Below are 18,041 nucleotides of genomic sequence, written 5' to 3'. Positions count from 1 at the left end.
GTTTTTTTTCCATATGTTTGACTGACTGTATTTTATTATGATAATGAACAGGCAGCATTGTCAAGGTAGCAATGCTTAAATGTGGCGCCGGTGCAATCACTTGAATTTTTTTCCTTCTAACAGTGGAAGAAACTACTCCTTTTAGTCAAAGATAATCGGAATTGTAAAAGGTTTGCCTTTATTTGTGTACATTCACAACAAAAACAAATATTTGTGCTTTTGTAAAATAAGCCTAAAGAAAAATAGGATGCTGCTTTCTGCCGTCTGTTTCCTTTCGCGCAGCACAAAAATGAACCGAAACTCTGCATAATACTTGTTGCACAGTTTTTCTTTCATTTTCTTCATTTAAGTAAAAATATGTTTCTCGTATAGGCCTATTTTGTTATATACATATATATATATATATATAGGCTAGCTTTATTATGATTTTCTCCACTCGCAGAAGCGCTGCAGGTGCGTGATGTAATATGAAGACCATGTGAATCCTCATGTTCTGTTGTTTGCTGCTTTTTGCGCATGTAAATTAATCCCCGGGAAACAAATGTTAGTATTTTTAACGGGTCACAGACACACTTATCCTTTCTAATTTAACTCTATTCTAATTTAAAATAATCATGTCGGTTAATGAGCGTCGGTTGTCGGTTAGGAAAAATAACCGAAAAGAACATCCCTAACAACAACAACAACAAAAAAAAACAGGATCATGTGAAAATTCAGCTTTGCATCACAGGAATTAATGACATTTTACAATATATTCAAATAGAAGTTGCAATAATATTTCACAATATTACGGTTTTACTGTATTTTTAATCAAGTAAATGTAGCCTTGATGAGCATTAGCAAACAAAAGCCTTATACAAATAAAAAACTTGACCCAAACTTTTGAACGAGAGAAAAAAAATCTAGTTCTAACCGATTATTTTTTTCTGAAATTTTAATTATTTTTATTATCTGTTAAATGCATAAATGTGAATTATAAATATTCTTTATATTTTAAAATGTAATAAGTCACCACTGCGAACACAACCGAGTAACAGAGAACAAGCAGCTTGGTTTCTAATTTGATCCACTGGCTCTCTCATGAAGTCATTTACAGGAGACACACAAACACTGTAGTGTTTCCCTGAGACCAAGACTCTGGGTCTGAGGAAATGGTGTAGGAAACCAAGCTACAAAAGTGGGAAGTTCAGTCTTAGAATATAAGGAAATTATAGGAGCGTACAGTACAGGCAGCTGACTTAAACTACTTCCTCATACCTAAAAAACAACAGAACAATGTGAGACTGTGAAATAAGACCAGCCAACACCTGTGGCATAAAAGCTTCCCTCCTAATCATTGGTAATGACAAAAGACTATTAGAAAGCAAGCTAAAGAAATGAAAAGCTGTGGGAAAAACGCACATGCAACTATGTGAAAGAGACTAAAATACAATTTTCATTGACTAAAACTAGACTAAATGTCATCAGTTTTCGTAGACTAAAACTAGACTAAAATGCTCAGACTTTTAGTTGACTAAAACTTGACTAGACTAAAAAGAGTATGAATGTGACTAAAACTAATAAAAACTAAAATGACAGTTTCACACAAAGTTTCACACTAGACTAAAACTAAAATTAAAACAGGCCGCCAAAAACAACACTAGTGACAATTATGAGTCTGCGGAGAGAGTGCTGAACAGACAGAGTGTGGAATACATGTTTAAGTTGCTTAAAATTCAGAGCAGTAATTTAACTAACTATTGCAATTCACAGTATTTGCAAGGACAGTCCTGCTGAAGTGACCTAGCATACTGTGCCCTGCTCAAAGGCACAATGGTGGCGGAGCAGGATAGGGATCGCTGGAACTCCAGGGACAACATTACTTGGAAATGAACCAGCAACCTTTGTGCTTACTAATCAGATACTTAAACATTATGCCATTACCACAAATAGCCTGGGATAGCTGGACCTGGATCCTTTAAAATGTGCATAAACTGTGCAATTCAAAGCCCTCTTTTCCACGAAGAGGATTATGTAATGAATACTAAGTAAAGTGATAATACTTTGAACTAATAAACATTACTAATGATCTTTCAAACACTGCATAATACAGGTAAAACCTTACAATATGATTACATTTGTTAAACGTAGTTAATGCATTTTTGATTTTTTTTTTTTTTTTTACAGAATAATGTAAATGTACATAATTATTCATTGTTTATGTTCGTCCATAATTCATTATGCTTTAAGCAACTTTAAATGTTAAAAATGTTTAAAATGCTAAAAAAGTTTAATAAATACTGTAAAACTATTGTTTATTGTTCACAATATTTAATGCATTAACATTGGCATATTGTATAATTTTGTTATTTAAAGTGTTACTAATGTATTTTTAAATTGTTACAAATTACACTTTGACTTAATGTAGAATATATTCATATTTAAAGGGGTAGTTGATAAGCTTTTTTCGAAGGCTTGATTGTGTTTATGGGCTGCAGTGTAACGTGTCATGCTTGTTTTGTTTTTGTAATGCATTATTTTCACATATTTTACCTTTATTCTACATCTCTGTTTCCGTTCTGGTCAAAACGGCCGGTTGAGTTCCTGGTTCTCTGAAGCCCCTCCCTCAGAAATACGTAATCAGGCTCAGATTGGTTAGCTGGCTCAGTGTGTTGTGATTCGCTAACCGCCTAGTGCACTTTGTCCGGAAATATCACGCCCCCTTTACCATTACGGGTAGATGCATGTTCCCAGGGGCAAGATTTATGTAAACATCAGGGTTAGTGATGTCACAAACACCGGAAGAAGCTCGTTGTAGTCCCTACCAGTCTTTTTTGTAGTCCTTAAACAGCGATTTCTTTAGAAGAAAATTTCACTTTGCATTGAACTTTGAGCGTTGTAACTTTACAGAAGTTTATGCTCTGACAGCAACATTACACACTAACTAACGGTAAAAAAGTGAAATCAATCAACCACCCCTTTAAATGTAAATTAATCACAGATGTGCCCCCCAATATATACGCAATTATAATGTATACTACATATAATACAATTTCAAGTCAAGTTTCACTCGACAAACTAAACCCTAAACTGTGTTTGTACAGTAGATGACTGGAAACAATAACTATGTCAAAACTAAGCTAAACTGTGTACAAAGACAAATATTTTTAAACACGTTGCATTTTCCAAGTGCCTTTATAATGTGACACTGCTAAGTAAACAAACAGCAGCTGCCAGACAAAACACTGCGTTTATTGTGTCTCAACGTCATTGTTTCACTTGTTGAGCTTCCACAGACACAAGCGACAGACGACACCTTGACCAGTGCGACATACGCAAAGGAGATTCCCTGCAGGCTAAAAAGAGACACACCTCGAAAACCTTTGGCCTAGAAAGCCCAGAACATGCGGTTATATTTTTGCTGGCTCAAAAACATCTGACACGTCGCAGCCAATCGAGCAGAACAGCGTGCGGTTCTGGATCTCTCTGTTTTCCAAGAGATGAACCGGCACTCGGCCTGCAAGATGCTGAGGTCTCAGAATGTGCTTTACGCAACACCCACCGTCTGGAAGAGTTCGAGAGGTTTCTGTGAGACAGCTGCCCGGGGCTCAGACGGATCGCAGCAGATCTCTGCAGTTGTTATGGAGCCGCTGAATGACCCTGGAGTACTTACGGATCAAATGTCACTCGGATCACGGGAGGCTTTCAGGAAAAGGCCTGAATGGCTCAGAGCGTAACAGGTAACAGAAGCCACGTTCAAAGCCTTGGCTTCAACTCAGCAGGGACCGAATAGTTGGAGCACAATTACACAAAGCTTTTAGAGCAGAGCAACAATGCAAACCGCAGGACATGAGCTCTGATGGTTCAAAAGTGATGCTAGAACTGTAAAGGTCTTACCGTGTCTCCAAGGGTCCTTCGGCTCAACCGCACCCGAGACGATGTCTTCGTCCGACGGAAAGGTCACCCTTTTGGCCCCGTGCTTACTCCCAGCTCCATTGCCTGGTGTTGTAGCCGCTGACGTGGTTTCTGAGGGCACATCCTCACTACGTTCTTCCGGAGGTTGCTGTGAATGCAGTTCTATGACAGTTTCTGATGTTAGCGAGTTCTCACAACTGGAGGCACTTTCCTCACTTTGAGTCTGGGCCGTTGGCTCGAATTCCAAAACGCCATTTTCATCCAGACTTAAATCCACACCGATATCCATCTCACCATCATCATCACCCCCATCTCCAACAGAGCACTTGCTCACTGGTGGTTCCTCAAACTTGCTTATGTTCTGTTGCAGATCGCCTGCAGAACCATTAACAGGGTCAGCTGACACAGCAATGGAGCCGTTGTTTTTACTATGCGGTGCTTTGAGCTCAGAGGAACCATCGTCCTTCGAATGGACGTCTTTTAACCTGGTCAGGACAGCAGTGTCCCGTTCCCCCAGATCTCCATCCGTCGGCAGGAGGTCGTCACGGGGAAGGATCTCGTCCGAGGTGTGTGATATAGTGTTGTCAGACACATTGCACAAATCTATAGCATTGCACAAATCTACAGCTTGTTCCTCGCAATTCATCTTCTCATTTCCAGGGAGCTGGAGCACACGCCACTGCCTGTCACACACTAAAATCCAACAGAAGTTCCCTCAATCACCTACAATGCAGTTCAATCCTCGCAAACCCAGGGAGAAACAGTTCAATATCTCCTTAATAAGTGCATCGCATACTAAAAGTTCACATCATAGCTTTAAATGGTGGCCCTTACCTTATTTATGCACCTCAATTCATTCATACGACCGCTGTAGTATTGACTTAAAGGACTGCATAAGGCATTTAACTCTAGCCTATGTCTTAAGTATTTTCTTTAGCAATCCTGTGTTCCTAACACCTACAACATCTTTCAAAGTCAATCTGTATCAGTTGTATCCACATTAAAAGAGATTATCTCACATCATGTTGACAACAGTGTGTTCCTAACTTCTTAACGTACACCCTTAATACTGTTACTTTCCTCTCATCGTGTTCAAGAATAAGTTAAGCACCGACAGATGTATTTGAATCTGAAACATTAGACTATAAACACCAGGCGTGGGATGATGAAGATTATGATGATGATTAGGCTTTCTCCACCGGCCTGCTCTCCTACAGCAAGACGGCTAAAGTACTAAAACTGACTCTTTAAGCCAATGAAGTAAAGTGCAACAGCATGTTTAAGGCTCCAGTCGTGTTTTAAGCTGTCAAGACGAGGAATCCTGCTCTGTCACTTTCCGTGTCGCAGTGAACACAAATAAAAACAGGCGTCACGCTCTCATCCACAAAAACCGCCACAAACGGCCTCGTTTGCTCCGTGTAGACACTCAATTCCGGGCGCCTCGTGTGAACGATGTTAAACAGATCGCCAAAACGCACAGACAGCAGGAAAAAGAGAAAATATTGTCCCCGGTGTAGCTCCGGTCCGGCCCGGACCGACCGTGTGTGTGTGTGTGTCTGTTGACTGTTCACAGGTACGTCATCAGCGCGGGATGGGAACGCGATGAGATTTCAGCTGCCGCACTTTCACGACTTCAACTCGACCGTTTGTTTATGAGGACGTGTGCGCAATAAAATCGCAATAAAAATAAAAGTTGTGTTTCTTTGGCAGATGTTCATTTGAATCAATTGCCTTTGTGATTGATCTATATTGGCATTTATCGTAAATCACTATAAAAAAAATAAATAAATAAACGAGTTTACATTTGAACTTTGCCAAACAGCTGTCACGTTGGATGGTTTATGACCATAGACTGCAAAAAAAAAAACAGGTTTAAGACGCGTGTTATTGAGAACAAAAAAATATATGGATATATGTAAATGTAAAGAAATATATTGCACGCTTATTTAGTCTATTGGGTAAACAACATACACTTAGAAAAACTGACACTATGAAAAACAAATATCTCACATTTTTAGAAATGACGTCAAATTATATATTAGACTTGCAGAAAAAGAAGAAAAACCTAACCACAAAAAGCACAGGAAGCGACTTATTTAAAATGATTTTCTGATGTTATTGATGTCAATAATGGGACTGAGTTCTTATTTATTATTATTTGTTTAAAACGGTATTTGTGGTAGAGTGTTTTATGAATTATTTGCAGTAATGGCATGGCTTCCTGAAATCACTATTAAGTCAAAGATACTAGTTTATACAGTGTGTTAAGTTTGACCTTGTCAGTATTCACTTTTAGCAAAGATGTATTGCCTATACCTTTACTTATTGGAAATCAGACAATACTTATGACTCATTCTGCTCTGTACAGATTTTTGTCCAATCACATGCTCTTTGGAATAAGTTTGCCCCTCCCCTAATACCACCTGCAACCATAGCAAGTAGCAATACTAGAAAATAATGTCTGCATCTGAAAGGCGTAAAAAGTTTGCTTCACAAACATGTGGATGTAGGGAGGCCCCTGGGATCAGCTCTCTGTCTTTATTAATCTGGCAGCATGCTGTGAGAAGGCCACCTAGCTTTTAGGTAAGTGCTGACAAACTTTTACAAGTGCACTACATTTGCATGGACTTCCCTGCTGCATGTTGTTTCATGATGTTATGATGATGGAGAAAATTTATGAATTAAATGTTTACATTTTTCAGTCTCATGTGTAGCACACGTTATACGTTGCCTGAACTGGGTGAAATTTAATTCGCTGTGTTTGTGGTTTTGCTTAAAATAGTGTGTGAAGTTTGAAATACACAATACATGGATGTTCAAATACCTTAATATTATAAGACTACAATGGTATTATCATGACGCAACATGTCCAAACTTTCTTGTTGACTATAGTGTGCTCCTCACCTTGCATCTTTTTAGTATTTCAGTTGTTTATAAATCCTTATGAAATAGTTTTATAAATCTATAATACGGTGGCCGAGAAGTGCAAAGCAAATCACAATTCTGAAAACAAAATAACGTATTGTATGAATTGCCTCTACTCTGGAATAAAAAATACGGGGTGTCTATTTACATTTAGTTAAAAGGGGCAGTAACACATCAGCACCAGTGGTGCAGATGGATAAGCGTGTGTTGTTGGCTTTTTTTGACGCGATCGACCCGGGTTCGATCCCGCCTTTTGCCGAACTTTTTTTTCTCCCTTTTCAAATCTCGTATCGCATCGTAAAGGCATTTATTTTCAATAAAAATTAAGGAAATAATCAAAAAGTTGAAAATAAAGTATCGGGTAGGGTTAGGGTAGGTGTAGGGAGGGCTTTATTGTACCAATAAAGTGGCATCCATTAAATAATTAAAATTAAAATTATAATTTACACTCAACACGTTATTATTGCATTCTGTTTTATAATGTACTACAATACTGAAGTGCAGATAATTGCCACTATTTGCAACAAGTAGTATACTTGATAGTAGAAATCCTGCTATTTTAACATAGTGTAAATAGGTATTTGCACTTAGTGTAAATAGCATATTGCTAAAAATACTGCTATTTTCACTTAGTGTAAATAGAATCCATTGCTAATACGAGATTTGAAAAGGGAGGAAAAAAAAGTTCGGCAAAAGGCGGGATCGAACCCAGGTCGTGACTTGTTATTTTGTTTTCGGATTTGTCGTTGTGTTTTCTGATTTGTTAATTTGTTTTCGGATTTGTCTTTGTGTTTTCTGACTTGTTATTTTGTTTTCGAATTTGTCATTGTGTTTTCTGACATGTTATAATGTTTTCTGAATTGTTGTTGTGCTTTCTGAATTGTTATTTTGTTTTTTAGACTTGCATTTGCGTTTGTAATTTGTTATTTTGTTTTCAGAATTGTGATTTGCTTTGCACTTCTCAGCCACCGTACTATAATCTCTTCATCTGAAAAAAAAAAAAATTCTGTTTTTTTTTACTGTCCAGTGACCTGAACACAAATTTGTGTTCACTGTAATTACACACTCAGTTCATCCATCTCACCACTAGAGGTCAGAGACACCTTAATTCTAATCTGATTTCTAATCTAATACTGATCTCAACATGCCCATAAAAATAACAATACTGATGCCAAATAAACAGTATACCAAAGTAGAATATACTGTATATGAATGCTCTGCTGTACCTGTTTAGTACTTTACCTCTATAATTCTCACAGCAGACAGAATGAGGGATATCTTTCTATCTATCTATCTATCTATCTATCACACAAACACACAATAAGTTTGCCCCTCCCCTAATACCACCTGCAACCATAGCAAGTAGCAATACTAGAAAATAATGTCTGCATCTGAAAGGCGTAAAAAGTTTGCTTCACAAACATGTGGATGTAGGGAGGCCCCTGGGATCAGCTCTCTGTCTTTATTAATCTGGCAGCATGCTGTGAGAAGGCCACCTAGCTTTTAGGTAAGTGCTGACAAACTTTTACAAGTGCACTACATTTGCATGGACTTCCCTGCTGCATGTTGTTTCATGATGTTATGATGATGGAGAAAATTTATGAATTAAATGTTTACATTTTTCAGTCTCATGTGTAGCACACGTTATACGTTGCCTGAACTGGGTGAAATTTAATTCGCTGTGTTTGTGGTTTTGCTTAAAATACTGTGTGAAGTTTGAAATACACAATACATGGATGTTCAAATACCTTAATATTATAAGACTACAATGGTATTATCTATCTATCTATCTATCTATCTATCACACAAACACACATATGGAAGTAAGTGTGAATATATATATGTTAATTTGATTAGATTTAATCCAGCTGCACAAATCAAATAATCACAAATGGCGGTTTCTTGAATTCTTGAGTCCCGCCTCCCTCATGCCAGACTAATATTTTATACCATAGTGGCCCTTTGTGGGCCGTTGGTGGCCTGTTCCCCGTCACAGGACCCGTTGTCGAAATATCAACAAGCCTCGACATTCAAAACTCTTGGCACTATTGTATTCCTCTATTACGATTCTGAAATTACTAACCAAACTATTTGTACATGCAGGCTCTAATTATTCAGGCCTGTATAATGTGAGACGTGACCCTTCATCTGTGCAGAAGACAGAAACAATTACCAGAACACTTCTGCATCCCGGGACTGCAGCTGTAACGCAGTTAGCAGCGGTTGAATTTAGCGAAGACGAGAAACAGAGACCTCCCACAGGTGGCTGAAAGTAAATATTTTAACATCATATTGGAGGCACTCGCTTAGCTTGTTTTTCAAAGTGATTTTTCTGGGCTTCCTCTGCAGTTATTAATGGCTACTTGTGCCACTGCCAATGGTCCGGTTTGAGGAAAACCAACTGCATCCTCTGCACCTTTTCTTTACCCGACCGTGAAAAGAAACTGAGAGCAAATGTGGGAAAATGTGAAGACCGAGGCCTCTTCCTCTGTCAGGTGTGGACATGCCTTATCTAACACCACAGGAAAGCGCAGATCTGTTTGAACTTCCTGTAAGGTTGCCATGGCTGCGCTTTTTAAGTATCCCCCAGCATTTGATTTATTTTGCACATTGCGCAAATTGAAAACGGATCCAACAATGATCCTTGTCATAAGGGAGGCTGCAGTCTTTGTCAGGACATTACTCATGCTCTGTTCTCCGACCGACATCAATTTCTGCAATTTATCTGCTGCGGCCATAAGAAAGCCATAGGTCTTGTGGAGGTTTTAGACTGAAAGGGTCAAAGTTCACAAAATGTGTTCCAGTATCAAAGGCGCTGGGAGTATCGGGAGGAATCAGAAGTGTGTTTATCCCATCCATCTCTTTGTGAACTGAAAACAGGACATCACAGGAGACGACTCAATCTTAATGTTTGTGTTGGCTTTCCTCGAAGAGCGCGGTGGGTTTCGGGGTGTGTCTTGAAATGATTTTCGACAGAGCGGCTCTTTCCACCTGTTAACTGCGCACCATCTATCAGGTGTATGTGTGGTGGGGGAGGCAGGTGCTCGGGAGCGCTTTTAATGTTGGACTGTCAGGGAGGCCTGGATCTCCCCCAGCCAGCTGTAAATCCACAAGTGTGGCGAGTTTGAGGATTTTACTATTAACCTATCTCAGGTCGGTTTTCCCCCCGTGCTTTGCTTTATGGAGATGTCAGGCAGAAGCTGGGGGAGAAGGCACTGGGTCCCAGGGAAAGAATTCATCTTCTAAATAAACCAAATCCAAGAGTTAATCGCTAATGCTTTTCACACACTTAGGGAGTGAGAATGAGGCTTCGGTCAATGAAGTGCTAAGAAACAACTTCTTTCTTAAAGGACAGCTAAGTTAAGACGGCCTTCTTTTAGCTGTACTGCTGTACTTTATTAAAAGGATTCATGTGTGTTTGTTTCACATTTAATGTAAGTGGTTGCTAAGGCATTCTGAGTAACTGTCAAAACAAGCCATTCATTTGTGAGACACTCGTTGCTGTTTATAAAAATACATGTTATAAACATGCTATAAAATTTATTTCATACAAGCAATCAGTTCAACTTAACCTGAATATACAATATGCATAGTAAGTTTTGGTCAGTAACAGATAGCATTCTGTCGCTTGCTCACCGATGAATCCTCTGCAGTGAATGGGTGCCGTCAGAATGAGAGTCCAAACAGCTGCTAATATTCCTTTCTCCATTGAAAAAGATGTCTTGTCTGAATCAGGAGAGAAATATGCACAGATCAAGCAATATTTGGTGGCAAAAACCGTCTAAAAGAGTTGTAAACAAATATGTGGTTGGGTTTTGTTGTGAGAGAAAACAGGAGATGGACTTTTTTTTTTTACTGTAGGAAGCATTATTATGGATTATGTCTTTTGTCTTCTCCAGATGTTAACTGATGGACTGGAGTGCTGTGGATTACTTGTGGATTATTGTATCAGCTGTTTGGACTCTCATTCTGACGGCACCCATTCACTGCAGAGCATCCATTGCTGAGACACTGATGCAATGCTACGTTTCCCCAAAGCTGATGAAGAAACAAACTCATTTGCATCTCGGATGGTCAGAGGGTGAGGACATTTTCATTTTGGGGTGAACTATTCCTTTTCTACTTTTATTAAGCAAGGATGCACTAAATTGATATTTTAAAAACATTTTTACTTGATATTTTAGATAAATGAGAATAAAAGAGAATCATGGATTTAGTGCAGTATCTTTTTTAAAGAACAACTGATCTAAATCTGCCTTCATCCAGTCAAACTATACATGGACTAAAAGTGTTTGTTTACTTCAGATTGAATGTATGTGGTTGCTAAGGTATCCTGAATGGTTGTTGGTGTGTTTCTATGCAATTGCAAGATGGTTGCTTGGTGGTTTCTTACTGGACCGTGTCAAAACAGCCTATTCCCAAGTCGAACAGATCCCTTCTTAAATGTAAATCTCTGGGATTTTCTTCTCTTGTTTTCAGTCCACTTAGAAAACCTTGTCAACAAGTTGCATGATTTAAGCCATTTTCCTTGACTACATTATTGATTGTTTCAAATAAGACCTCAGTTCAGACTGTAAATTTGGGAGATAACTTGAAAACCACATACAGGAGCTTAAAGCCAAAGTCTTTGGTTTCACAACTGTTTGTCATCAGTAACATTGAGTATAATTCATAGCAGCATAACCTGACTGAATGCTCATCCTTATTGGCAATTGTCATGAAATCACCCCTCTGATAGTATATAAATGAGGAGGCTTTTCATTCAGCTTTTTAAAGAAGATTAATGTTCACGTTTATTTCTATTACTATGAAACTAAGTAGCCTACGGTGTGTATTGGACCGCACACTTGGTCCGAGAAAGAGAGCGAGAGAAATATAAAGGTTAAGTTTCACGTTTTCCAGTCCCTAAGGACGTTCTTTATAAACAGGCAAACATTTTGGGCTTGTGTGTAATGAATGCATATACACGTGTATTTACACAGATGGTATATATTTAGAGAACCTCGCATGAACACGCACATGGCCTAAATGCAAAGTGTCAGTCTATAAATAAATTCTAGGCTGAATTCCTGTGATTTGTTTTAGCATATGGAAAAATATTCATAAACACCTTCATTAGGGGTCAATCATGGGACAATATGAAATTTGAGGGTCAATATGTTTTTTGGTAGCACTTTACGATAAGGTTCCATTTGTTAACTGTTTTAATACATTAACTAACAATTAAAGTGTTACTGATTTGTTCTGAAAGAAATTAATACTTTTATTCAGCAAAGATGCATTAAATTGATCAAAAGTAGGGGTAAAGACTTTTATAATGTTACAAAAGATGACTATTTCTTATCTTTTCAACTTTATATTCATCAAAGAATCCTGAAAAACTGTAGCGCAACTGCATCGCAAATATTCGGCATCACAACTGTTTTCAACATTAATAATAATCAAAAATGTTTTTTGAGCAGCACATCAGCATTAGAATGATTTTTGAAGGAGTAATGATGCTAAAAATTCCGCTTTGATCACAAGAATAAATTGCATTTTAAAAAGTAATTCAATAGAAAATTGATATTACAAATTATAATAATATTTCACAATATAACTGTTTTTACTGCAGTATTATATAAATGAATTCAGCCTTGGTGAACAAAAGAGATTTATCTTAAAAATATTATAAAATATTTCCGACCCCAAACTTAATTAAAAAGCATACACCAAAGGTGTATTCATGGTGTAAAGAAAATATTTGATGACTTTTTTTACTTGGCGACACCACCTGACATTTTCAGAACCATTGAAACAAAATGTGGGAGAAAATGCTGCACATTATTCAATACTGTATGAATCCTGAAGATTACACTTCAAGAACTTGGCGTTTGCCTCCTCATCAACTCAAGACATCCTTATTTGACATTGACCCATATATAAACACGCGAGGCTATTTGGAAAGCGATACCCACACTGCAGTTCGGAGACGTGTTTATACGTCAGTGTAAATTCAGAGTTCAGTCAACACAGACATTAATCAAATCAATCTTTCGACACACACGCACGGAAATACAAACACCGGCCTTACATGCTTCCTGTCACTTATCCCATCAGTTGTGCATTCTGGCCCATGGCCCGCTGCCGTTTATTAATGAGCTAAAGGACTCGGATGGCAGACAGGCGTTAAACCGCAGTTTGCTCTCACCTTTCTCTCTGTGTTTACCTCTCTGTCTTTCTCTTCCTCCCAGTTTCCCTCAAGCATTTCTTGGGCCGCGGGACAAAACGGGGGTGAAGGAAGAAAGGATAGGCCAGTCTGTCGGCTGATAGCTTCCACATGTCTGTAAGGTTTTTGAATCACAAAAGCACCTCTTCTCCTTAAACCCTGACGAAAGCAACAGAGGAGATATAAAAGCCATGGACCTATTTGATCTGCGACCGAGCACCTGCGAGTGGGGACCGTTGACCAGTCAGCGCAATTTCTCTTCCTTTTCCATGTCATTAGAGAACAGGCGTCCTGATTTCCCTCCTCTTCCTTTCATATGGCCATCTGCACGTCCATTCATCCACCTCTACCTGTGCAGCGTGATCTTATTTCTTCTCCAACATGTGATTAAATGCTCTTTATCTCTTCCTACGCCCCAAATCTCTGACCTGAAAGACACTCAAGTACGAAGAATGTGAATGCAAAGACTTCTCGATATGCAGGCTCGATTTTGTTTCACGTTTACTTCATTTAGCCTTCATAGGCCTGGTAATAGACATGAAATAATCTGACCAACAGCACAAAATTAAGCTTGTAAACACTTGACGTGAAACTTTCAGATCAGTACCATTTACATTATATTTAGTCATTTAGCAGATGCTTTTATCCAAACGACTTCCAAATGAGGACAATAGAAGCAATCAAAACTAACAAAATAATTATAATATTTAAATAGATTCAATATAATATTCAAAACTACCTTGTGCACATCTGCGTGCATTAGAATATGTTTTGCATCATTAGAAAATATTGCGCTGGTTTTGAAAGCAGCGACTGCACTACACTGACGTTTGGTTCAGAATACATGTAATGCACATGTAAAATAAAATGTGAATCGAACTGCAACATTTGGATTCATGCAGTATAAACAGTACTTGAAATCTGGGTTTCCTAGTTAAAAATTGGACACGAGCAACCCCTCGAATCATATTTACAAACTAATAATTTTGCTACCCAAGTTTCCAAGTTGGACATGCCAAAAGAGAGAACTACTTCTGTAGTGACTAATAAGTTTTGTTTAGTTTCCCCACAAAATCTACAGTACTTTCTCTTGATGTTACATTACTGTATATATTTACGTAAACAACCATTTGATGCATATTGAATGCATTTTACACAGCATTTATTTAACTGACTATTTAGATGATCAACACAAGCAACATTTTGAACAAAAAGCTGAAAAAAAGTCATTTTTGTCACTACGTCTGGATCAAAACGATGATCAAAACATAGATGGAGTAGATCTCTTCCATCTACGCCTCCAAAGTTTCACAGACCTAAACCACTTCTTGGGTCAACATTTCATTTGGTAATGTTAAGCAGCTGTTTAATGTTTGATGATTGTGCTACCTGGTCTCATGACGAAAACGTTCCTCTGGGAACTTTTTTGCAAGACGCGAAATATACCAATAAGTATATATCACTGCAGTTTCCAACAGAAATGAACACTAGAGGCGGTAAAACAGCGAACACTTGTTCAATTCAATTCAAGTTTATTTGTATAGCGCTTTTCACGATACAAATCGTTGCAAAGCAACTTTACAGAAAATTAAGTTTCTACAATATTTAGTGGTAGCTAGAAAGATGAGAGATCGAAAAGCAAGCTAAAATGGCATGATTGCGTTTTTACGTCACATTCGTTTTGTTCATATACTATCGGGTAGGTTTAGGTGTAGTGCAGATGGTACGTAATTTGAAAACGTCACAGAGCATTAGACTTATAGCGCCACTCAACGGACATTTCAAGTCAGATCTGCGGTTATACGTACAAAACCAACGTCACATAAAACGTACCATATGTACGTTCACTGTTCCGGGTAAAAAAAATGGCGGTACATATTTTGCATCTTGCGACAAAGTTCCCAGAGGTACGTTTTCGTCATGAGACCAGGTTGTGATTGTGCTATATTTACATGTGCATCTGCTTACATACAAGATTGTTTGTTTCTGCATCTTCTTCACCATGTTTTGATCAGGAGATTCAGCACTCTTTCAGAAGATGTGTAATAGCGCCCCCTACCGCATAACAGTGAAAACATGGAAAGCTGGAAAATTCCGTCAATGGCAGGGAAAGAGTTAATAAGATTTCCCAAAGAAATAGGCTGGAATGAACCCGGTGTCCTCAAAGATTTCCGACAACAAAACACCTGAACTTGTAATTATGACTTAATGAAGTGCATTAGTCAAGTATTTGCGTGCACCTGCTTTTTCACTCAGCCACGCCCCTTGTGTCCTCTCCCCGCTTCTTTTAAACATTCATTTCCGTCCTGGATGTGTTTGAGAGAGCTTCCTGCACCAGTCTCACTGGTTTCCCTGGGAAAGATCTGTAGGAAGCGGAGAGGATTGAGTCGCTGTGTGTCCTGGCGCCGGAGTGCATCCAGAGAGTCGTTTAAAAACCGACGGAGGGGCGGGTGTCTGCATCACTCCGTTAGTTTGCCCCTCTCCTTCAGATCGCTCTCATTACCGTCATTACTCCTGCTCTTGACTCAGGTAGTTGTGCTTGTTCAGGACCTCGTCCATGGGATCTGTTGTTTGCTTTGACATCTGGGGAAGAAAGTGGGGTCCTGGAGGGAGGCTCAGTTTTGCTGTTTAAACCTCTTTCTCTCACTGGTAATATGTCAGATTTGTCATCTAATAGCACCTGTAATAAGTCTGAATTACTACTTGCATATGCCGCTCTAGTAAAGGACCTATAGGCCTACTTGTGAAACATTAAGGCCTATAATTTTGTCTGTCTGCACACTCTGCTTTTTTCATAATCTATCTATCTATCTATCTATCTATCTATCTATCATCTATCTATCTATCTATCTATCTATCTTTTCTGCAATGTGTTGCAGTAAAATACTTCAATACAATATTTTTATATGCATTAGCATAAAAATACAATATAGAAAATTATACTATGCTGCATAAATATTTGATTTTTTTTTGCCATTTTGTATTTTTTACATGAAGTAAAATGGTTAAAATATGCCTAATTGTCATTAAATTAACAGCACAATACTCATTCATTAACTTGTTTTAAAACAGTCTTTGTTTTCTATATGCAAAATAAAACGTATAATTTATTTAGTTTGATTTTAGGGTGAAATGTCATTATTCCGGTGCAATAAAATAAATTGGTTCATATTGTTTTTATATACGATCATATAACATCAAATAGTCAAAAATCATATAACATCAAAAGTCAAATCTGCAATAAATACAACAAAAGAATATAATACACAGGTCGAAAACATAATGATGAACAGCAGAATCTAACTATTGTAAATACTGTGCAATAGAAAAGACTCGGATCTGTGAATCATTTTTTGAATCTATTTATTTACATGAACTGTCAAAACAAACCAATTCACAAGAATGAATCGGATTTTTCTGTGCTAAAATAGGAAGACTCAGGTGAACTGATTCACTAGAATCAAAATTGAATTTGGAACACCAACGTTACATATGAGAGAAATTGCCGTTTTGGACGGATCGGTTCACTAATGAATAAACGTTCCAATGCTGCGTGGAAGAGACAAATTATATTAGGAGAGCGCAGTTGATTATTATTCCCTCAATTCACTCGACGGTAAGATTGCGTGCTCATTATGTATCATTAAAACGGCGATTTAGTGTTTTATCGTGCTATACCACTACTGTTTTGGAAAAAGAAGTTTGTTACTGGAAAAGCCATGTGAATTTGTAAACAGTTGAACCGTTGTCAAGCTTCTTGTAAGTAGCGTCACATTTTCACAGTAAGCCTAAATATACTGTGTTTCTGTAGCCATAGCAGCAACAAGTACGGTGATTCAAGACGATGACAGATTTTTGACGTTGTCTGAGGCCTGAACCCAGAGCAGCTTTTTCTCATTTTGTTCCAGGTTTGCACATGTGCTGCTTAACAAAAGTCAGACTTGGACAACTTGACTGCATTCATAATGCTACAGTTTATGAATCTGAGGGCAGTCCAGTCCAAATAAAGCACAAAATGGACTCCGGCTCTACCAATGGGATAGCGGGAATATAACTCAGGCCGTGACAGGGGGACTAAAGCAGTGTTTCTGTTTATTTGCATTTTGGACACAATGTGCACGGCAGCATAATTGCTGAGGATCCTCTCAGAGGTGGTCCGACTCGATTTGAGATGAAGGTAGGGCTGATTTTAGTGGTTTGGTGATATTTGCAAAACCTCTGCTGTTTACCGTAGTAATTAAGCCATTTCTGAGCAGTGGGTCTCAAAGTACAGACCTTGCATCCCTGCGTGTCAGTTTGACAATAACATTCAGCCTGACCCGAGTCTGCTGATAGCGTGAGAACTTGAGATATACGCAAGTGCGTGTGTGTGAGCGATACAGAGGAGTGTGTTGTTGTGAGTGTGTTTGTGTGTGGGATGGTGAGCTGGGTTGGGCCAGTAAGGAAGTATTACGATTTAGCACGTTTGGTTTTCTCATTCTGGCAATGAACGGCGTGTCATTTATCTTATTGTACCATAACCATGGCCAAAAACAGAAGGGAACTTTCTGATTTCTGACTCTTGACCTTGTGAGACTTCAGGCTTTCCACTGAAAATCTGCCAGGCTGTCTGAATCAAAAGATTATCAATCTGTGACAGTTTGCTGACTTGAGATATCCAGGTTATGGACTAAAGTAAAACCTTGTGGTTTGATAAGCCTACACTGAAAAAAAAAGAACATTCACACATTGAATTTAGTAAAATCCACTGTATAAGTTAAGTGCAATAACCAAGTATATACTTTTGCTTTTGCTCATTTTAGTGCAAGTTTTTACACTATAGTGAGCGTTACCATAGCTATGTTCATTGAATGAAGCAAATAAACACTGTAGTCATCATATAAGCATCCTTCAGCTCAACCACAAGCTCAACTCTTCAGCACAATGCTAACCACAAACACACCAACAACAGAAATGTCCAACATTAAACACTATCAGGCCTTTGCCCTTACACAAAAACGCATAAAATAACACT

At 38.2% G+C, this 18,041-nt stretch overlaps 1 protein-coding gene across 1 annotated transcript in view; it reads right to left on the bottom strand.

Moving 5' to 3' along the window:
• Positions 1 to 5,454, bottom strand: part of LOC107709550 (protein phosphatase 1 regulatory subunit 37-like) — a 48,862-nt gene extending 43,408 nt beyond the window's left edge. The window contains exon 1 of the mRNA XM_016514046.1: positions 3,877 to 5,454. Within this exon, the coding sequence (XP_016369532.1) occupies positions 3,877 to 4,540 (664 nt within the window). The 5' untranslated portion in view covers positions 4,541 to 5,454. The remainder of the gene's footprint in view (positions 1 to 3,876) is intronic.
• Positions 5,455 to 18,041: the final 12,587 nt, after the last annotated feature.

The sequence above is a fragment of the Sinocyclocheilus rhinocerous genome, unplaced genomic scaffold, assembly GCF_001515625.1.
Source record: "Sinocyclocheilus rhinocerous isolate Xijiao unplaced genomic scaffold, SAMN03320098_v1.1 scaffold656, whole genome shotgun sequence".
In the NCBI taxonomy this organism is placed as follows: domain Eukaryota; kingdom Metazoa; phylum Chordata; class Actinopteri; order Cypriniformes; family Cyprinidae; genus Sinocyclocheilus; species Sinocyclocheilus rhinocerous.
Note: the sequence above shows the minus strand (reverse complement) of the source record. Positions and strands in the feature narration are given on the sequence as shown.